Source organism: Balaenoptera ricei, chromosome 1, assembly GCF_028023285.1.
Source record: "Balaenoptera ricei isolate mBalRic1 chromosome 1, mBalRic1.hap2, whole genome shotgun sequence".
Classification (NCBI taxonomy): domain Eukaryota; kingdom Metazoa; phylum Chordata; class Mammalia; order Artiodactyla; family Balaenopteridae; genus Balaenoptera; species Balaenoptera ricei.
Genome location: NC_082639.1, coordinates 5,710,470 through 5,732,912, shown reverse-complemented (window position 1 = coordinate 5,732,912; position 22,443 = coordinate 5,710,470). Strand labels below are relative to the sequence as shown.

At 41.5% G+C, this 22,443-nt stretch overlaps 2 protein-coding genes across 10 annotated transcripts in view; both read right to left on the bottom strand.

Annotated features, from left to right (window-relative positions):
- Positions 1 to 1,888: 1,888 nt before the first annotated feature.
- VAMP3 (vesicle associated membrane protein 3) lies at positions 1,889 to 10,591 on the bottom strand. Its single transcript, XM_059910855.1, has 5 exons — positions 10,465 to 10,591; positions 8,595 to 8,676; positions 5,357 to 5,515; positions 4,534 to 4,585; positions 1,889 to 3,705 (listed from the first exon to the last, which is right to left on the bottom strand). Coding segments are annotated over exons 1-5 (315 nt in total). The 5' UTR covers positions 10,467 to 10,591; the 3' UTR covers positions 1,889 to 3,685.
- A 1,530-nt stretch (positions 10,592 to 12,121) lies between these two features.
- LOC132356876 (calmodulin-binding transcription activator 1) overlaps positions 12,122 to 22,443 on the bottom strand; it is a 90,790-nt gene continuing 80,468 nt past the window's right edge. For all 9 annotated transcript variants that reach the window (XM_059910081.1, XM_059910161.1, XM_059910243.1 and 6 more), the window contains one exon: positions 12,122 to 15,417. In XM_059910081.1, coding sequence (XP_059766064.1) covers positions 15,354 to 15,417 — 64 coding nt within the window. In that variant the 3' untranslated portion in view covers positions 12,122 to 15,353. The remainder of the gene's footprint in view (positions 15,418 to 22,443) is intronic.

Sequence of the window (22,443 nt, the reverse complement as noted above, 5' to 3'; positions counted from 1 at the left end):
TAGTTGAGGCGAGCGGGGGCTACTCTTCGTTGCGGTGCGTGGGCTTCTCATTGTGGTGGCTTCTCTTGTTGCAGAGCACGGGCTTTAGGCGCCTGGGCTTCAGGAGTTGTGGCTTGCGGGCTCTGGAGCGCAGGCTCAGTAGTTGTGGCGCACGGGCTTCAGTAGTTGTGGCTCGTGGGCTCTAGATCGCAGGCTCAGTAGTCGTGGCGCACGGGCTTAGTTGCTCCGCGGCACGTGGGATCTTCCCGGACCAGGGCTCGAACCCGTGTGCCCTGCATGGGCAGGCGGATTCTTAACCACTGCGCCACCAGGGAAGCCCGAGTCTGGTCAATTTTAAAGCAAATAATTAATCATCATGCAGAACCAATAAAAAAGTTACCATACTTTAAGAAACGTTTTATTGGTGATGTAAATATAGAATTCTTGTGTAAGAGACAGAAGTCATTAGAAAATGCAAGACACGGGGAATTTGCCCCCATTCTTTGACTGAAGTTGTTGACACAAAGGAAGATGTTCACAAACATTCCATTTCTCCCCTGGGTGACAGACAGGACTCCCTCCCACCTCTGAGGTGAGCCACGGTCACCTGACCTGCTTTGGCCAATGAAACGTGAGCAGAACTGCTGGCTCCACTTCCAGGCGCAGGCGTTGAGAGCCAGTGCACAATTCCTGCCGGTCCCTTCCTTCCGCAGTGATAACCGGAAACGAATGTTTACAGGAAGTCCCCTCACCCCACCCCCCAGGGACTGACGACAGTGCCTTCCTGCTGACTGGCGTGGGACACAAAGCACAAGCAAGGAAAAATCTTTGAGCCGTGGCAATTTGGGAGGTGTCTGGTACATAGCACACCTCCAGCGTATCCTGAGTGACATAGATGGTGACCAAAAAGAGCAGCAAGTCCAGTGGATTTGGCTAAGTGTGGTCACTGGGTAGGTGATGGTGCCATTTCTGGAACAGACACTGTGAATGATCGGAGGAGGAGCATGGGACAGGGGATGATTCCTTCTGTCTGGTGAACGCTGAGTTTGAGAGGCTTATGTCCAACAGGCCAGGCCTCATCAGCAGATGAATGAATAGAGGGATCATGAGAACAGATAAGATTGCCTGGGGAGGGTAAGTAGAATGGAAACAGAAGTCCCTAAGGAACCCTGACATTTAAGGGAGAAGCAGAGAAAGAGGAGCCCCTTTACGGTAGATTTTCCTTTGAAAATGGCACCAAAAGTTCATACATATTTCATTATATCATGGTCCTGAACAAAAGGCACGATTCTACAGTTAGTACTTTCCCAGGGACACGATCGCATGTCAGACAAGAAAAGCAGTGACTGTCTATCCGAGGCAATGGAAAAACGTCATCCTGTTTATCCCAGGAAAACTGGCATTTTATTGAAAACTGGCATTTTATTGTGAACATAAGCAAGTCTCCTTCCACCCATATTATATCGTTCCCTAGGGCTTGCAGAGTAAGAGTGGAAGTACATTCAAGGGGAAAGATGCAGAATGAAAACAAGAGGCGTCCCTCTCCCACCCAAGTCATCTTCCCATGCCCCACGTGGGCAGCGACCTGGTCCAGCACATACCGGCTGGCTCTATACAAGTCACTTCTGAAAGACCATATATTTAAGAAACTCAAAAGCCAAATTCTGAACGTTTTAGGAATCGTTAAGAAAGCCAGTTCCCCACTCATCGCCTTTACTGAAAAGCACGCTTCACATGGGGAGTGGTATGCAAGGAGCTCAGAGTCCTCAGGGACGGGAGCGGTGAGAGAGCAAGAGGAAGGGGACTCGGGGTCTGTAAGGGAGAGGCCGGTGGAGCAGCAAGGAGCGCCATTTCCTGAGGACCTGGACCAGGCTCAGCTGTTCCCCTACAAGTGACACAAGCACTGGAGTTATGTTTATACACACTTTATTCAGTTTATTATAGTGGGCGACTTCCCAGCTAAATGCACAGATACAGGCGAAGTATTCCTGGGTTAACGCAGCAGCCAGTGGGTTACATGGGACTGAGCATCGAGGCCAAGGAGAGAGCACCGAGGTTTCAGGGTCAGACCCGGCCGGAGACCTGAGCCGAGGGGGGGCCAACGTCCCGATACTTGGCAGCTGCTCCCTTCTTCCCAGGTGGGCACACTGCAAGGCATAGTTTCAACTTCACACCATTTCACTGATGTCAGGGGAACAGATATTAAAGAAATGGAACCTGGGTCCTGGTGCACCCTAACTGTTGCTTTGTAAGTCACAAACGAGTGTGTGAACAAGAATTTTAGAATATCCCGCTAACGGTGAGTCACAGGGTGGTTAAGACTCCTTTCCCCCTCAGTGCCTCGTCTGTTTTCATTCCTACCTGAATTCCTGTCCTTAAGCCTCACACCCTGATGTCCAAAGTCTCACGTACACAACAAAAGCCTCTCAGATGACAACAGCTATTCCCAAAGCAGCATCTTATGCAGACAGTCTGTGACATCGAAGAAAGAAAGTGTCTCCGGTTAGCTATCCTCTGTAAAAAGAGTCGTCCCCCTGACCAATGCCTAATCAAGAGCATAATTTAGAAGACAGATTTAGGAAGCGGACTATGGGTCAAAATAGGAAACAAACTCCAAAAAGCTATCGTCCGTGGAGACTGGACCAGAAAATGCCCAGTTCACAGATGGTCTCACTTGAAGACTACAGAACTGTTGCTCACATAATTATTAGAAACATATTAGAGTCTACAGCTGATAATCTGCAAACGGCTGGGTAAAACTCTTGTCTACAGGAATGAGATGGTCAGTCGAGCTCAAACCTTCTCTAACCCCCAGGAAAAATGCTGGATGGGAAGGAGAGTCGCAAGACCTACAGCCTTTCAAGGGCAAGAAAGGCCTGCCAGGATGTCAGAGGTTCACACACAATATTACAATTTTAATTCTGAAGGGCACCTTGAGTCCCACTGGTCACTTTTCTGAATTTATCTACCAGGAACAGACTTGACATCTGACTGGGATTTAACTTTTTGGCAAAACAGAAACTTTGGTCACAGCCACAGTTCTATAAAAATGTGTTAACGAGGTTATTATTTCTGATTAAAACAATATTTTTAGCAAGTGATACATAACAACAGTAACAAGAAAGTAAACATCTTCATATCTAACGCAGGAGCAAAAACTCTTTACCAGCAACTTGTTTTAAAAACAGCGGAAGAGTCAGCAGTGTTTATAAACAGTAGAGAGTTCTCTTAAAGGGAATCAGAAAAATAGCAAAATAAGGCACAGCCTGTATTTGTGTTAGGCAGTAGTGTTCTTTCTGGAAGGCACAAATTGGAATCTGACTACCCAGAGGTTTAAAATGAGAGTAATGTCGTATGACGAGGACAGCTAACTTGGAACAAACTTCCTTCACTGGAATCACTGGCAGTTAATCAGACAACATTACTGCCAGGTTATTACACTCTGCAACTTAAGAAGTCCTCTTCATCAGCCCATATGTAAATCTGAAAAGGCACTGTGCAAAATGGGGGCTGGGCTGACTACACCTCTAGTTTGGAGTGCATATTACAAAACAAAGGCACATTTCCTAGAAAACAAACTTTACAGTCGCTAACAGAAAATAATCATTTTAGATATAACAGTAGGTAAGCTTGATAATATAGCAGGTTCTAAATCAAAACTCTTGAAGAGGTTTCTTGAACAGCAGGCTGGACTTTCACTGGTTCTTCAGGAAGAAACACTCCACACTAATAAGCAGGGGAGATGCAAAAAAGCGGAAAAACAACAGTTTAGTCTTTCAGTGCAAATACAGAATAAACATCAAACGCTGCAGTCTAAGTGTGAACAGAAATTCAATTTCTGTCCAATTTCCTATTAGTGGCTTCTCTACATTGTTTGGAGGGCTAGAGGAGGCTGTCAAAAAAAGGATGCAAGATATATTTCTTTAAATAGTTCTCACGCACTGGGCTACGAATGGCAATGGGCTGTTCCAATATTGTATATAGTAGCAGTAGTAATGATCATAATAATAGTAATGATAGTTGTGTGTATATACATTTATTTATATAACTATTATTATTATATGCCAGGCACCATCCTAAGCACCTTTTATATATTAACAGCTTTGTCCTCATAACAAACATATGAGGTAGGTACTATTATTATCCCCATTTTATAAATGAGGAAACTGAGGTTCAGGGATATTAAATTACTTGCCCAAGGCCACACAACTGGATGGTGGAGCTAGGGTGGATCACAGGTAGTCCATGCTTTTAATCGCTAGACTACACTATTTCTCATAAAAGGAAATCTCTGATGAAAATATATTCAGAGAGAAAACTTACTTCCACTCATTCAGTGGAAATGAATAAATTTTCTCTAACTTCAAAGGATTAATGTTTATATTGGAAAATCTCAGACTCAGCACCCAAGTACTTAAAACACTTAATAATGAAAACAAAAACCTTTGGGATAAACTAACATCTCCGAGGGAACTTTTATTTGCAGTTCTTGTATATGCAGTCAACTGTGAGCAGAGAAGACTTCCGCAGTGAGCTTGGAGCAGGAGAACTCACCGATGATGATGATGATGATGACGACGACCACGCTGACCCCTATCGCCCACATCTGTAACGACACACCAGTCCAGTTCACATTCAAAACCAGAGACTAACGCGCTTACTGAAGAGTATCATATCATATCGTTCTAGTCACAGAAGGAGAAATGAAGGTGCACCACCATCTGAGATATTCATAATTTTTAAAGCCTAAACTTCATGTTCTCAATTAGGGCCTGGAAGTTACTTATCTGCTTTTTATAACACGTTCAAGTGATTTGTGGTCCCTAGATAGGCCTCTGTGTATACCTGTGTTCCACCTAAGGAAGGGCTACTAAGCCTGTCCCGTGTGTCAGGAAGTGTCACCTCCAACCCAGGAAGGGATGCGATCGCGGCTGTGTAGCCTCTGCTTTGGGCCGTGCTCCTTGTGCGCTGCTTCCTGCCCTTCTGTGGCGCCCGCTGCGGCTTTCGAGCGGCTCTTTCCTTTGACACTGGAGCCGTTCCCAGCCGCGTGGAGACTGACCGCCTGTCCAGCCCTCCCCTGTCAATCTCCGTGCAGGCCTCTGCTGGGGTGGAGGGCTGGAAGGGGCTTAGGTCCACGACTGATTTGGGGCACTCCCCTTCTACATGCTTCTGAAGGTCGGCCCCAGAACATGGAGAATTCCCAGTTGTGGGGACAGGAGGAGGATATGCAGTCAGTGCTTTAGATTCAGAGTCAATCCACACTTCCACGCGAGGGAAGGCAAACTCAAGGTTCATGAAAGTCCAACATTTGTAGCCTCTGTCTACCCCGAGACTACAGAGCGTGACTTAATGTAAAGACCAGTTAAAAGCGAACTACCTTGCAATTCTTCCACCAGTATTTTCTCTTCAGCTTGGCAGCGCTCGTTTCAAACTGGGAGGCCCCTGCCTGCAGCGCGTCTGCACGGTCATCCAGCTCAGAGAGCTTCTGATCTCTTTCCAGCACCTTATCCACGTTGACCCTCATGATGTCCACCACCTGACGAATACGATCACGCTCAGTTACACGTAAAGGAATGAAGAACAAAACTCCTCAGTGAAATTTACTGGCATTTTTTTTTTTTTCAGGTCAGCGCTTTACTACTTTGAGCCAAACTTTCATTCAAAAAAAAGAAAAAAGGGCTCACCCTTTCAAGTTAAAAACACGCAGCAAACTAGGAATAGAAGGGAACTTCCTTAACATAGTAAAGGGCATCTATGGAAAAACCCACAACTAACATCCATGCTCAATGGTGAAAGACAAGGAGGCCCACCTTCACTACTGTTGTTCAACATTGTACTGGAAGTTCTGGCCAGAGAAATTAGGTAAGAAAAAGAAATAAAAGGCATCCAAATTAGAAAAGAAGTAAAGTGATCTCTATTTGCAGGTGTTTCCATGTACAGAAAATACCAAAGTATCTACCAAAAAACCCTACTAAAGTTAGTAAACAAACTCGGTAAAGTTTTAGGGTACAAGATCAATAGCCATAAATCAGCGTGCTTCTATACACTAGCAATGAAAAGGAAATTAAGAAAACAATTCCATACAATTACACCCAAAAGAGTAAAATACCTAGGGATAAATTAAACCAAGGAGGCCAAAGACTTGCACACTGAAAACTGTGAAACACTGCTGAAAGGAATTAGACCTAATGAAATGGGAAAACATCCCATGTTCACAGATTGAAAGACTTAATATTTTTAAGAGGGCAGTACTCCCCCAAGTGATGTACATATGTATAGATTCAACACACTCTCTATCAAAATTCCAATGGCTTTTTTTTTTTTTTTTTTTTTTTTTTTGCAGAAAAGGAAAAACCAATCCTCAAATTCATATGGAATTCCAAGGGGCCCTGAATACCCAAAACAATATTGAAAAAGAAAAACAAAATTGGAGGAGTCACACTTTCCAATTTCAAAACTTGGTGCTGGGACAACTGGACAGCCACTTGACGAAGCTGGACCCTTACCTTACCCCAAATGCAAAAATTAACTCAAAATGGATCAATGATCTCCGTATACAGCTAAAACTATAAACCTCTTAGAAGAAAACATAAGAGTAAATCCTTACAACTTTGAATTTGGCCATGGTTTGACATCAAAAGCAAGAGCAACAAGAGAAAAAATAGATAAATTGGACTTCATAAAAATTAAAACCTTTTGTGCATCAAAAGACATTTTTGTCATGGATGTGAAAAGACAATCCACAAGATGTAAGAAAATATTTGCAAATCATGTTATCTGACAAAGATTTAATATCCAGAATATATAAAGAATTCTTATCAACCAACACCAGAAACAGACTACCCAATTAAAGAACTGGCAATGGACTTGGATAGACATTTCTACAAAGAATATATACAAACGGCCAACAAGCCCATGAAAATATATTCAACATCATTTGGTCATTAGGAAATGCAAATCAAAACCATGATGAGTTACTAACTCATACTCATTAGGATGGCTATAACCAAAAAAATGGAAAATAACAAGTGTTGGTGATGATGTGGAAGAACAGGAACTCTTGGACATGGCTAGTGGGAATGTAAAATAGTACAGCACTGTGGAAAAGTTTGGCAGTTCCTCAAAAAGTTAAACATAGTATTACTGTATGATCCAGCAATTCTACTCCTAGACCCATAACCAAGATAAATGAAAACAGGTGTCCACACAGAAACTTATATGCAAACGTTTATAGCAACACTATTCATAACAGCCAAAAGGTGGAAACAACTCAAAAATCCACCAACAGATGAATGGATAAACAAATTGAGGTATCCATGTGCAATGGAATACTACTCAGCCATAAAAAGGAATGATGTACTGATAAACGCTACAACTTCGATGAATGTAGAACATGGGATGCTAAGTGAAAGAAGCCAGACACAAAAGGCCACGTATTGTATCCCTTTTATATGATACACCCAGAATAGGCAAAACCATAGCAACAGAAAGCCAATTAGAGGCTACCATTTGGGAGGAAGGGGGAATGGGGAGTGATTACTAAATGCATACAGGGTGTTCTTCAGGGATAAAGAAAAAACTGAAACTAGATAGAGGGAATGGTTGCATAACACTGTGAATATACCAAATACCCCTGAACTGTGCTCTTTAAAATGGTTAATTGTATGTTATGTAAATTTTATCTCAATCTAAAACAAAACAAAACAACTCTCTTTAGTAAAGAAAAAGGACCCAATTTGATTTCGTAAGTTAACAGAAGTTTCATGTAGGATGGAATTAGAATGGGTTTCTCAGCATGAAAATGTAAAAATTTCAGAATTAAGGTCATAAACAAAACCTTCAGACCAAAATATTACCATATGATTTAACAACAGAATCTAACATTAGTTTAACTCTGCTTTTTAAGGCAGCTAAATGCAGAAAGACCAAGATATCCTTGTTCAGCAGTGATAGCTTTTAGGACTATGGAAATATTAATACTAGCTTGAATTTCTCAAACAATTTTCCATTGTAGGTCTGCATATATAGGGCAGGACAAAAGATGCTCTGAGGGTCTTCTAACTCAAGAATTCCACAGATACGGATCTGTTGGGCTAGAGCAGTTTCCCAGCACCTGCCTTCTGCACGTCAATAGGCAACAATCTACAGAGACTTGCTGGACTGGGTAACTAGTACGTCATGCTACTGGAAAAAGAATTTTGATGAAAAATCTGGTCAGAAGGATTGGTCCTGGCTTGCGCAATCTATAGGCCTAATCCTTAAAATTCTATTATCTTATTTTATAAAGTGGTTCTTTTTTCTTCTCTAATTTTTTATTTATTGTGGCAAAATATACATTATAAAGTGATTCTTGAAGGAATGTTCTGAGAGGAGAGCCTGTACTTTAGGTATGTGATTCGGTCACAGGAAAACAAGCTTGAAACCAGTAGGATGTGACTTCTCAGGAGCTTAGATAAGGGCTTGCAAAACAGTAGCGGACAAAAATTTGTTACATTTATGACAGTCAAAATTTACTTTACATTCACACTTTTACGATCCTTTTTCTAAACAGAGCTATTCCCAGAGTGTTCCCATGTTGGCTTATGATTCATGTTTTCAGCACTTTGGGGCAATACCTCATCCACTTGATTCTGTGTCTGCTGAAGTCTTCTACTACTGCCAGAGGCAGCACTTGACCCTGCAGGTGCGCTTGTAGTCCTGAAACATGTAAAGACACAAGCGTGAGTAAATTAGGATTCCGAACACACTTCTGTAAGTATGAAGATGTACTGGAGGAGCCTCAGTGTTAGGAATTTCAGAACTAAAGCAGAAAAAGAAAATCCTTCCTGCAGCAATGAACAGAGGTTGAAATGACACCTCTTCTAATTCCTCTGTAACTTCAAAGATTCACCCACGTGTTCAAAGGGACCAAGGTCTGAAGTGAAGGTTTAACAGGATCTCCTTTGTATCACTGAAGGACCGGATCCTAAGATAGATAAACTCTGCTTTCCCATTTTTTATTACTTGTTTTAAGACCTACACCTACTTCAAGGCACTCAGTACTCTTCTGAGCTTTTCACTGTGGCAAGAATGGTCTTCATAGTTATGAACAATTATAGAATGCCCTTTTTCCAGTATGGAGAAATAGATTCACTTAGAGAAACAGAGTCAGAAACACCAGGACGTGGGGTTGAGGGGGCGTCAGTGGGAAAGGTAAGATGAAGCAATGCTCCCTCTCTCAAGAAGTACTTCTTTTAAAATCCTCGTCGAATGCTTTATTTTTCCCCCGGAAAGATCTTCTTTGACCACTCTGGCTTTGAAGTCCTAATTGCTTCCATGACTTGGTTGGCAATGCTTTGGTGTTTCAGATACAGAAATATATTGCTTTGCCTTCTCTAATAAATCACAGACTCCTGTGTCTTACAGGTCTCTTCCCCATGTCTTGCATACAACAGCCACTGACTGATTCACTGATTCAACCGACAGTTATTTTATACCTACCATGCGTCAAAGACCAGGGATGCGGCAGATCCCAGCCCTGCCCTCAGAGAGTTTATTGTCTGATCGATAATAGCGAAGGACCATGTACTGGTGCATTTTCTCCAAGCATTTTCTCATTTAATCCTCAAAACTCTTTGAGGGGGACACTACTATTAACCTCATTTCAAAGATGAGTAAAGTAAGGTTTAGAAAGTCCACACCGCTGGCTGCAGTGGAGCCTGTGTTTAGACCAGGTTCTGTATAATTCTACGGATCTAGGTTTTAACCACCGCGATCTACTGGAACAGCAGCCTCAAGCAGGAACACTCCAGAGGAGTGTCCCTAGTTCCTGGAAGGAACCCTGCGAAAGCACCCATTCCTTCCTCCTCTGTAGGTGACGAATGAGCAGGTTGGAGGGGGGACAGGGGGTCCTGGTGAATCTTGACACTTAGCGTTCTCCGAATGTTACCACGGGCAACTCAACGTTTTCAAGTACAAGAATGCTTCTGCTTAAGAAGAGAGCAGAGTCGCAAGCTCTGCGCCAGACTCCACTCTGACCGCAGGTGCCTCCACACAGGGCCCAGGTCTTTTCCCTTGCAACTTCCGGAGCCCAGCCCAGGCACCAGGCAGCGAGCAGGCTCTGCAGGACGAGGGCAGTGGTCACAGTTCCCCTCAGTGAACTTGGCGGGGGAGGAAGGGAAAAAGGGTAAGCGGAGGGGCGGGGGCGGCTCTCCCTACCTCCGGAAAACCCCGGCCGCCCCGCCCTCGCCCCTTCCGCGTCCGCCCGCCGGCCGCGGGGCCCTCCCGGGCGGCCGGCGGCGCCGCGGGACCGACCTGGCCCGTCTGCAGTCTGCACCCCCGGGGCGGCCGCCCGCCCCCAGGCCTCGGGAGCCCCCGCGAAGGCCCGCGCGGCCTGCGCCAGCCTCCGAGAGGCGGCGGACTAGAACCGGGCCGGGCGGGGGGTCCCAGCGGCGGGCCGCCGCCCTCCGGGCCCGAGGCCGCTCCGCGTCGCGCCGTGTCACTCACATTTTGGCGGCGGCAGCAGCGGGAGAGGATCGGCGGACCGCTGCAGCGGGACCGGAGACCTGAGACCTGAGACCTGAGACCTGGGCGGAGCGGCGGCGGCGGCGCGGGGGCGGTGACGTCACCGGGATGGGCCGACGGGTGGGCGGGGGCGCGCGCGGCCGCTAGGGGGCGCGCCGGAAGAGGCGGGGCGTCTCGGGCGGGGCCACCGCAGAGCGCAGAGGCAGGTTTCTGGGTTGTAGGTCCCTGTCCTTAACGCCGTGGGTACGGACGCTGAGGCACGTGGTGCATTAGGCTCTTTAAAGGGACTGTGCAGATAAATGAAGATGGGGGCATTTTACATTATTCTGGGCCCGTGGGTCATTTCTCTGGCCCTGACAGTATTGGAGACAGCCCATGGGCTTCTGCTGAACGTGCCGCGTTAACCCGGTGGTCCTGGAGACCGCCACATTTTCCCAAGAAAGTTGTCAAAATGAGAGCGGAAGTTCATTCAGGGTATTTGTCACGGGCGTTGATTGGATTAGGTTCCCTCTCTTCGTGTGTTCATTTGTGACACGTATATTTGTCACTGCACAGACCTTATTATATAATCTGTTTATGGGAGCCTTGACATGAGGGACTGTACTTTCTACGTTTCTGTATTTCCGGACCCCCAAGCACAGAGTAGGTCCTCAACTTTTGATTTCGGGTTGAGGCTGAGGCAAAAATCTGAATGCAGTGAGTTACTGTGCAAGGTCTTTAAGTTGTTACTGAAAGTATTCCTATCAGCATAGGCAACTCCTACATTAAACAAACAAAACACCACAGAACACCAGTAAGTCAACTGGCAGATCAGATGAGAAGTGAAACTAAACACCAAACTGTCTTTTCCAACTCTAAATGGGATAATTTGAAAAGGGAAATATTAGTGTATATTAGAATAAACAAGAGAGTGTCACAGAGGAAGTGAGATCTGAGTTGGGTTAAGTAGCTAAAAAGAGAACTTTCCAGGCATGGGAGGAACAAACATCATGAACAAAGAAACAGTGGACATGGACATGGTTTGAACAGACCAACCAGGGTGTGCAGGTTGGGGCATAGGTGAAAATAAGGCCGAATAAAGACTGAAGATAAACAAGAAAGGCAAATGTCATTTCAGTGCAGTGGGTTGTAGAAACCATCAAGGCCTCACAGATCTGGGAGATCTATCACGCAAAACTTGTCTGGCAGCAGCAGTGGGATGGATTAGATGGAAGAGGGACCACCAGGGAGACAAGATGAGGCTCTGCATTGAAAGGGAATGAGACTGATGACAGAGCTCTTGGAAAGGAAGGCTGGTATTAGTAGTCAGCTGAAAAGTGCCTTTTAAAAAACTGCAAAGGGTTTTAACTGAAAAGGTGAATTTAGATCGGTGTCTTTATCTCTCCGATAACTGCACTTAGTCAAATGACTGATAGGTTGAGCGATGTCTGAGAAGAAAGTTGACAAGCAAGTGTTTTAGGAACAGTGGCTCCACTGAGAAATTTTGTCTTTCCTGTACAGATCTGAAACTGTGTAACATTCACGGTCAAGACACTGTATCGGGATAGAAGGAAATATTTGAAATGATTTCATATGGTGTGAAACGTGCTGATCACCTTGGATTTCAATATCAGTGGAGTTGAAAGCAAAACACACATAGTATGGGGAAATTTTCTTCATTTTTAATTTACAGCAGAAAGAATATAAAGCATTCAGAAAACATTTTCCATATTTTAAGGGCAATTCAAAACATTTTGCATGGTTTCCAGCAGCTGAGTTCTTCAACAGATCCATTGATTCAATGATGCTTTACATGCACAGTTACAAAAATAAAACTTACAAAAAAGAAGACATCTAGACTAGTTTTACATGCAAGTCTCAGGGACCCCCCATTGGGCGCCAACTACTGTGTGGAACTGCCATAAGCGACCGTGCAGCCAGAGAGGGGTTCTAGTTATTGTCTCGATTTCGTTCACACAGTACAGCTGATTTCAAATGGGTAACAAGAATAGCAATTAACTCTTCAGGAGACAGAATAAGATTAGCTATTAATTTTATAATGAAATCCTACTCCTGGCACTTGGGAATTCAGATTATCCAAGAAAGCTGCGCTTACCTATCGTCTTATATTCAAAAATTAAGATTCACAACCAAGAAAAAGCGGTCAGAAATGCTTCGTTTCAGTGGAAGTGCATTTGTACCTCACCTGGGATTCACAGTTGTACTGGTAGGTTACATGGGTAGGTTTCGAACCTACTTCTATGCCCTCCATAAGAACGCTCCTAATTCTATGTCAATCTTTATCTTTCAGATTTTCTAACTTACTCAGCTAATAATGTAGCATGTGAAACATAAAAAAAAAAAAAAAAAAAAAAAAATGAGCGTTAAAGCAAATCCACTGAGGTCATTACTCTTGTCAAAAGATCGGTTATTTGTACCAAGATGGAATAAACATACCCAAATTCAGTATTAATAAAGGATATTCTGAAAGAGCTGGCTTTCACATTCTCTTCCCGTTGATGAATGCAACTGTGTGTCTGTAAATTACTCAGTGTCCTCCTATAGGTCAAATTGTGTAAAATAATAGGTATTTGGGGGACTGCAACAGCTGCAACATAACCCACACATTTAAAAACAAAACTGAGTCAGGTCAGTTTACAAATGTACAGGTGGCTGCTAGTTGTGGGGCTGTCACTGTCGTCAAAGCTGATCACAAGCAGTAAGACGTATACTGTACAAGTAATTCGAGGTTGGCAGTGAAAGGAAGTAATTAAAAAACAAGTACAATTATAGAAAAGGCACCAAGAGCACTGACCCCAGTTGTTACCACAATCTTTTTGTATCTACCTTCCTTCTAAGACACCAGTTTAAAAGCTGATTTGTGAATATTTTTAGGCTTCACAACAAGCCTTGAGTTTTCACTTACAGTTGGCAGCCAGAACCAAGGGGAAAAAAACTAGTCTCTCAGCTTTACACCAACTGATCCTGAAACTTAACCTGGGAATTTTAAACTGGCATCAGCAAATGCGAACTGTATTCTCTCGATTTAACATTAGTAGTTGAGTTGTGAAAAGCATCAGATTTCTTTGGCTCCTTATGTGGAAATAGTAATCATATACCATGACCTCCCTACGAGACCAGTTTGCATTCTTTTAATTTGTAGTTATTTTTTGTGCAATATTTATTACATTTTCTGATTTCCAGCAGGAGATATGAAAACGTGAGTCATTTTTCTACTTTTCATCCTATTTCTTTTGTCAGGTTTTGACCGTTCTAAGTGTTCTTTGTTGGAGTGAGTGGATGGTGTTAAGCGATATACTGATTCATCTCATGATTATCTGTTTAGCAAAAGTAACTTAATTTTTTTAAGCAATATCAGCATTCACATTACTTGGCACCATTGGCAAAAAAAATTTTTAAATAAAATAAAATAAACTCCTGGTAGCCAAAATTAAATGTAAACATACCCTTTTTTTTAAAAGTAATGTTACTCTGCCTTTTTTCCTAAGTCTTAATACAGTAGCTCTTTTTTTTTTTTTTTGCAGTTTAGTCATGCTTTAGCAAAATGTTCTTCTAAAGAACATTTAAAATAAAGTACTCTTATAGTGAAATAAAGTTTTTTTTTGTTTCATTTTACAGACCATAGCCACTAATGCTTTGCTTTTGTTCATTTCTTTTTTCTTGATTTCATGCACATATCTCTTTGTTTTAATATATACAATATATACAAACAATACATCCACATTTTTTCTCGCTCATTCAGACAAAACTATACAAATAATTTTATCTTGCCATGTTATTGACCTTTGTGAATAAAATATTTAGCAATTAATATAATCCCTTTCAAATATTTTCTCACTTTCCATTTCTACCTTCTATATATACACAGAAACTGCTCAGGTTGGATGAGATATAGCCAAAAATATGGAATTTACTGGCCAGAACGCAGCACCACACTGATCTTTTAGGTGGCAAATGTCCAGGCAAGGTTTATGATTCCTTAGAATGACTACAGTTTCCAAGGCTACTAAAAAAAGCTACATGCTTTACCAATTCTCTAAGTAATTCTCATTGCACATGAAAGTAAGGCAAAAAAATTAAAGTGCTGAACATGAGAAAAGGGACAAGATGACGACTACCCTCGCAGGTTCTTGGGAGGTGGTGGGGACAGAAAATAAATTTAAACTCTGTACGCTGTTCCTCATCATTGCCCACGCATTACCCGTTTACCACGCACCCGCCCCTCTGCAAATTTCCGCAAGACATTAATAACCTGCAGATTTTAAAAGTTGCATTAAGTGTGCTGTAAAGATTGAAACACAAACAGACAAATTAAAATCAACTAAACACAGTGAAGGAAATGAGAACACACGGACCCAATAAAGATTTGTATGATCTAAGCCCTCCACTGAGAATCAATCCCAAAGATTCAGCTTCTTGGAAATAACTGACAGGTGCAGGAACAGCATTCTCTTTGTTGCTAGTGCATCCCCACCTTTTCTTATCTATATTTTTGGTATAAATATTTGTACAGTTCCACACGATGTTTGAATACAGCCCTATGTGAGAAGGAAGACGGCTTCTTCCTAAGAGGAGGAAAGCCTCTTTCGATTCCTCGTGGTGTCTTGTTTGCCCATGATCCAACAGAAGATTGAATTCCAAGATGTCTTGCTGATCAAATTAAAAGTTGTCCATGAAAGTGCAAATGCAATGACCAAAACATTCCTGTTAAAATCCTGCAGCTCATCTCCCCAAAACTGCAGAGGGATTATGTTGTGTGTGTGTGTGTGTGTGCATGTGCGTGCATGCGTGTGTGTGTGTGTGTGTGTGTGTGTGTGTGTTGTCGCATGTCTCTGCTAAAAACAGAAATGAAAACAGTCTGAAAAGCAGTGTCACATTGCTAAGGGATGCTGCCGTATGTCTTCAAGTTCCTTGGCCTTTTTCAATTCTTTCACTCTGGAAGAGAAACAAAACAAAAGACCAGGTGATAACTACAGAGTGAAACTGTCACCACATAAAGGAAAGGGCAGGGCCATTCCCCCGGAAGTGAAAAGCCAAGACAAAAACCCTTCTGAGGACTGATGGCAAAGGAAACTCCTGTGAAATTGCTGGGGAAAATATTCCAAGAGGAAGACTGGGACCCTTCCTGAAACTTTGCTCTATATCAAGACCTCTAAACACAAAGCAAAACCGAAGTTGACTGCATTAAATGAAGTGTAACAATAACATGCACACTGTAGAAAAAAGTTCATCGCTCAAATAACTTTCTTTTTAGCCTGGTGGACGCCTGTTAATGCCCTGTAATTCCACAGGATGCAAGTTAGGGAAACTGCACACACATTTATTTAGCTTTGGCTATACCTAGGGAGTAAGTTGTTGTTTTGCTCACAGACCCAAGATCGTGAGCTGTCTTGAACCTGATCACTCATCTGCATAACTCTGATTTCGCTCATGTGACGTGCGGTCTTTATGACTTTCAGAATTGCTTACTTTCCTCCCATTCCACATTGTAGCCTTAAAAGATGTTCAGGTCACTCCCCCCAGCTCCCCCAGATGGACAGCAACAGGGTGCAATACCAGTAAGGGACTTTGTTCTGTTTATCAAACATCTTGTAGTAAACAAATTTCAATTGCTATAAATAGAGTCATGGAAAGTTCACATTGGCAAAGTATTTGTTAATGACCAGTTTCAGTCGATATGTTTTAATAGAAAAATTTGCCTTGGCTTTTCAATATGGCCACTTGATGCAGATGGGGTACCCGGGAAGAGATTCCAAGCTGTAAGAATGTATTTATTTCTCTTTATGGACAAATAACTAAGAGCTTGCCTGACTATGAGAATGATCAAATGCAAATGTGACTTTAGGGTCTCACTTCTGAAGTCAGTGTATGCCCTGTAAGTCACAGATTGTTTGTAGCACTGCATACCATATAATAACGTTTGCTAAAAATGGGTGTGAGAGGATGATTTTAGCCAGATAGAAGTAGCACTTTCTCAGGACACATATACTCTACCTCAACAGCAAGACAAGAAAAGAACCTGATTTGTTTTCCTAATATGGGCCTATACTGAGGTCAGTAACTCCCAAATACAGTTTTCTGGTTCTCTAAGAGTAGGGCCTCTTTGTTATCTTAAGTTATACCAGTAAATTTAAATTTTATTTTAAAGTGAATGCTAGTTTCCTTTCTAGAGAACACTCATGTGGAAAGAAAACATTTTGAAAAACCAGTAATAAGTTACTGCTCTATTACCTAGGTTGGCATTCAATGGAATGGCATATGTACTATAATAGCAATTTAAGAAAATTATATTTACCACCTCCAAGCAGAATCGTTTCTGAGAATTCTGCCAAGTTGATACAGTCTCTTCAAAGAGAAGATGCTCTCTTTCAGAAAAAAAGCTTTATCACTTTATCAATACTAAAAAGAATTATAATGTTTGAAAACGTACTTATTTGTCTGATTATTTACTAAATACACCAAGCTCAGCTTGATCAAACAGTGTATCTTCGAAACTATTAATGCCTTCTTTCTTAATAGGTACATTTAGAATACATTGTTATATTCCTAACTGGATCCAGGTATTATTTAAACTTTATAATTAAGTATACTATGGATTATTAAATTTTCAGGTGATTTGGATCATATTGCAGTACAGAAATGTGCATCATTATAGGTCCCTAATTTTGGACATGCATACTTGATAAATGGCTTTTTAAAAATTGAAACATGCTATATTCTGTGTTCAATTTTTAAACATGCAATATCTATACTAACAGCCCTTTGGCTGGAAAAATGCAAGGCGTGCACTGATGCCACCCTTACTTCTGGGCATGCAATGTATCTGTACTTGTGCAGACCTCCTTGCTGCATTACGGCAAAATGTGCATGCTACTTCAAATACGACATTTTATTTCTGCACGAGTACAGGACTCATTCACAAATGTGCAACAGAGACTCCATCGCTGATGAGATTTCTAGAATTTGCAGAATTCCGAACTCAAATCCTGAGAGCATAAATACAAAGATCTCCATTCACAATTTTGCTAGCGTGAACAGGAAGGCTTTAAAAATCTTAAGTTCATCGCTGGGATGAAATAAAAAGGAGTGTGAATTATGAACCAGAAATGTTTTATATAGTTTCATACCAAAGAATCTGTAATCAGCTGGTCACTGTGGGTATAACATAAACTTTTTTTTTTTTTTTTTTTAGTTAAAATGGTCACATTTGTTTCTGCAGTTTTTTTGGCAGTTTCTTTCTGAGCTAATTCAAATGTCAACAAAGTTTTCACAAGGTTTTAAAGTTACCACGTAAATACTCTGCTATAAAGCTAGTGCTAGCCTCACATAGCATTAAGTTAAGGAGAGATGCACGTCCACACACAGAATGACCACGATTGTCTACTCAGGAAAAATGAGACATTCCAATTTTCAGACATTCCAATTTTCTAGGCTTTCCTAACTCCTGAACTCCACTGGAGAATTTAGTTTTTGGTTTCATTGTGCAGTTTTCACAGTCTACTAGCATTATAAGTACCTAATATTAAAATGAATTAAATGGCACAGGAATTTTTTTTTTTATGGGAAGTTGTTAAAGGAGAAATTAGGAAAAAAAAGAACACTGATGTTGCAAGAGCTACATGGGTTCCTTATTATGTGTTGCCTTATGTAGTCCTCACAATATCAGAATCGTCTCCAGTTCATAAATGTAGAACCTGAGATTTACAGGAATTGAGCAACCTACCCCAAATTATATAGTTAATAAATGGCAGAGAGGGGATTTGAAGCCAGGTTTGTCTGACTTCACTCCTCCACTCTGCTGCCTCAAACAATATCTCAGGGCAACAACAAGAAAAAACATTTTTAAACCCAATTCTTACTTTATTGGTTTTCCTAAAAGTCTGTACAAAAAAAACATGCATTTGGAAAATTTCCATGGCATGAGATGAGTACATTGTTGAAACTGATGATGACAGTTACATTTTCTAAATTCTAAGACGTCATCCTTTAAAAGACCCTATGTTGATTCTATTACAATGTTTTGGAGGAAAAAAAACACCTCCACATAAAACGTACTTATGAATTTTATGACTGAAGTAGATCTGAAACATGAAACGAATGGGTCTAAGAATCAAGGCAACCGAAGACTTTTAGCCTCATTCTCCAATTTGCAGACCATGTTGGTGTTCACTTAGCTCTGCAAGTTTAGATGAACTTGAGAGACTTTTACAGTCTGCACTACTGAAATCACAAATGGAGGTTTATGTTACTTGAGGGTAGATTATTAGGATAAGACAGCGGTGCCTAATTTTTTGTTTTGTTTTGCTGTAAATCAAATGTCAATTGGATAAAATATGTTTGACTGTTATTCTGCCTCCAAAGAAACAGAAAACAATTAATTATATTCACTGAAGTGAATGAGAACAACATCTGATACTAGAATTTTTGTTAGTAAGTTCTAAGAGATAGATGTTTCAAATCAGAGTGTTTCAAATAGTCAAAGAAATTTGTGGCCGCCTTGTCTCAGTCATTCAAGACATGAATAATGATGAAAAGGCATAGGTTAGCTGAAAATGCCTCTACCATGAGAAAGATACAAAAAGTTTAACAGTTATTATCTCTGGGTGATTTTCCTTGCTTATTTGTATTTCCAAAATGTACTACAGTGAGTATGTGTTTCCTTCATAATAATTATTTCTGCTTGTCATTCTTTTTTTTTTTTTCAGTCAAATCAAGTTCAGAACAGAGGAAGGACTTTGTGGAAATGTTGATAATGGCATTGGCCTTAAAGGATGAGTAGAATTTTATTTATTTATTTATTTATTTATTTTGCAGGCTCAGCAATTGTGGCTCACGGGCCTAGTTGCTCCGCGGCACGTGGGATCCTCCCAGACCAGGGCTCGAACCCGTGTCCCCTGCATTAGCAGGCAGATTCTCAACCACTGCACCACCAGGGAAGCCCTGCTTGTCATCCTTTAAAAAAGTTTCTAAGATGTTTTTCTATCCATCTGTTACTACTACTGTGTCTTACAAATGTTGTATTCACGTGACATAAAAGAACAACTGAAAAGTTCAGTGGAGGGGAAAAAAAAATCAATTTTATAGACCAAAACCAAAAATCGATTGAGCTAGTTTCACTGATATTACCTATACTGTAAGTATGTTTTCAGTGTGAAAACTTGGTAGAGCAGAATTTTTGAAATTGGAATGATACTTGAAAATTCTGTACCTGTAGTCACCATATCTATAGAACTGAGAATACAGAGGTCCAGTAAACTTCTGTTACGTTACGCAAACTCAGCTAAGGATTACTGAGTTTTGGATTCTCTTAAAGAATTGTAAGTGTTAGCCTCATTCAGGGCTAGGAAAGAACTGAGTCTAATAATGTCCAGGTTATCTAAAAACAAATCCCATGATAATTACACTTACTTCTGCATTTCTTCACATGGAAGACAGGCAGAGCAGTCTTCCTTGAGACTGGGAAGACAATTAATACAAGATAGAAACTGTAGCTTCTGTAGGCACAAGGCAATTGCTACTATAAGGAGAGCTGCCAGGACCACATTTCTGAACTGCGCATCAGTAACTTGGAAAATGGTACTCGTGTTACTGGCTTGAATTACGGTAATTAGAATAGCAAGACTTTGACCTGTGACCATCCAACTATTAAAATTAAAGACAATCCCAGGATTTCCCCCAAGCATTCTACAGGCTGAAAATAATCTTTGGGATACTGTTGCAGTCTCAACCCAAACCCAAACCCAAACCCAAACCACATTGCATTGTAATGTACTGAAGTGATGTGGTAAGCAAGAGCACTGAAAGCCAGCAGAAGCCCACGGGGTTTCTTTCCATCAGACGTCCCATGATCGTTTATGGATAAATGAAGTAGGCCTGCTTCAGAGACTCGTAGCGAACAATGGCTCCATGGGTAAAGCATTAGGCAAAGCGGCTTCGTTAACATCTACTCAGTAATGCTCAGCCAGAGAAATGTGTCATGAGTCAGTGGATTTTGGCAGGTATATTCTCGCAATGCTGGACGTCAGAAATATACAGGGCAGCCAGATGCGGCTTTCTGCTTAGTTACCTGTTGCTCTGAGAGCTGCAATAGCTCGTGGGGGGGGTTTAGGAAAAGAGAGGTCTTGCCATTTTCCAGAAATCTCATTTGGATTGCAAAACAAAAAAGACAGAGAGGCCCAATAAGAATGACACAGAGCGTGTTGTCTGCAATGTAACACACGCCACTGTGTTCCCCAAAGATTCATTACCTAAAAGAGGCAAGTAAGACAGAATTACTTTGGAGATTTAAATTAGATGACGCATCCCACCTTCATTGCTTACTCCTTACCGAGCAGACTGGGCCACTTGGAAACCACACCTCACGTCAAATTTAACTAGGGAAGTGTGACATCCAGGCTGTTGACAGAGCACTGTTACTTTTCTCAAACAGTTCACTTGCAGGCATTGTTAAAGAACTGCCCCTTGGACCAACATGTAGAGAACAACACAAAAAGTCTAAGTGTGACCCGCAGAACTTGCTAGTGACCCACTGAAGATATTTTGCAGGGCTGCTCTCAAGAATCAGTGCTGTCAACGCTACTTACCAAGATAACTAGCAGCATCTGGCCCGGTTAAGTGTTTGGAAACCCAGTTGTCAAATAGAGAGAAAACCTCTTGTTTAAAAATTGGTGACTGGAAAGTGTTATCTCTTCTTTCTCCAATCAGGGCTCTTTTTATTCCAGTTGGATGGCTTCACCCACCTTTATTGAACATGGGTAACTAGGCCAGCAATTTACAAGAAATCGGTTATTTCAATACCAGGAGTCCTACTGTTTACAATACCTGCAGGGACTGTTTTAGGTTATAAAGCCCTCTCACAGAAATCTGATCTCACTGGGGAAAGAAGAAATTTGTCAAAGGCATTGATTGTCCTTTTTAGTCTCAATACCTGGAGGACAAACCTGTTATGTAATTCAGCTCTTTACTATTTCCTTTACATCTGAGGCATCTTGGTTTTCTGCTGTAACACTGAATAACACCCTGTCAAGATATTCAAACTCCAACTGGAATATAGTATTCTCAGCCAGTGCACTTAAATATTCCTTCAACCTTAGAAATCCTTCAGTCATTTGCTGAAGTAGTAAAACACCTAAGTGAACTAAGAAAAATAATTAAAACTGTTGATTCAAACATCTCTCTGTGTATAATGTTTTCTCTCGACAAGTTATTGTGTCCAAGACAAAACAAATCCCTTTGACGGTATTAGGAACTGGATGACTTCATTTTAAGTTACTGGATAAATTAGGGGCTAAGTCTGGAGGAACGACTGAGTGAAAATGAGCTGGCTTCGGTGAAGACCATTTGGTGCTTTTTCTTAGCTTTCCCCGAGGCTGAAAATTTGAAGACACATTGGTATTTTCTGATTGCTCTGCTGCTGGAGTTAGCCAGCTGGATCCTAATTCTGATAATTGATGTCACCTCCCTTTTTAGACATCCTTCTGCTTCATTAACTTAAAAGTTGGGGTCAAATCGTGTTTTACACATACTGTACCATAAAATTTAATTCTTCATTTTTCAAATATTATCTTCAGATATGTAAACCTTAAATGTCTTAAATATGGTACACTTTATACGTTGGTAAGTATATTAGCTTCTTTGACACGAATTCCAGGAATATAAATCCTCCTCAGAGAATGTCCTGCCTCCCAAGAGTAACTTCAACTTGGGGACTCTTGGAGGACCATCGTGACTTCTCCGATGGACAGAGAAGACGAGAGATCCTACTGGGAGTTAGAGAAGACACAGCTAAGCTATTCCTCAGTTCATTCGCTGGAGAAAAATGACCACACTGGAAGAAACCTGAAAGCTTCTGAGTTCCTCTCTCTCAAACCCCCTAAGACTGAGTGGCACAGAGGATGTTATGAAATTCCAACTTTCCATGCATGAGGAGGAGTTTTAGGAACTCACAGCAGAATGCAGCAA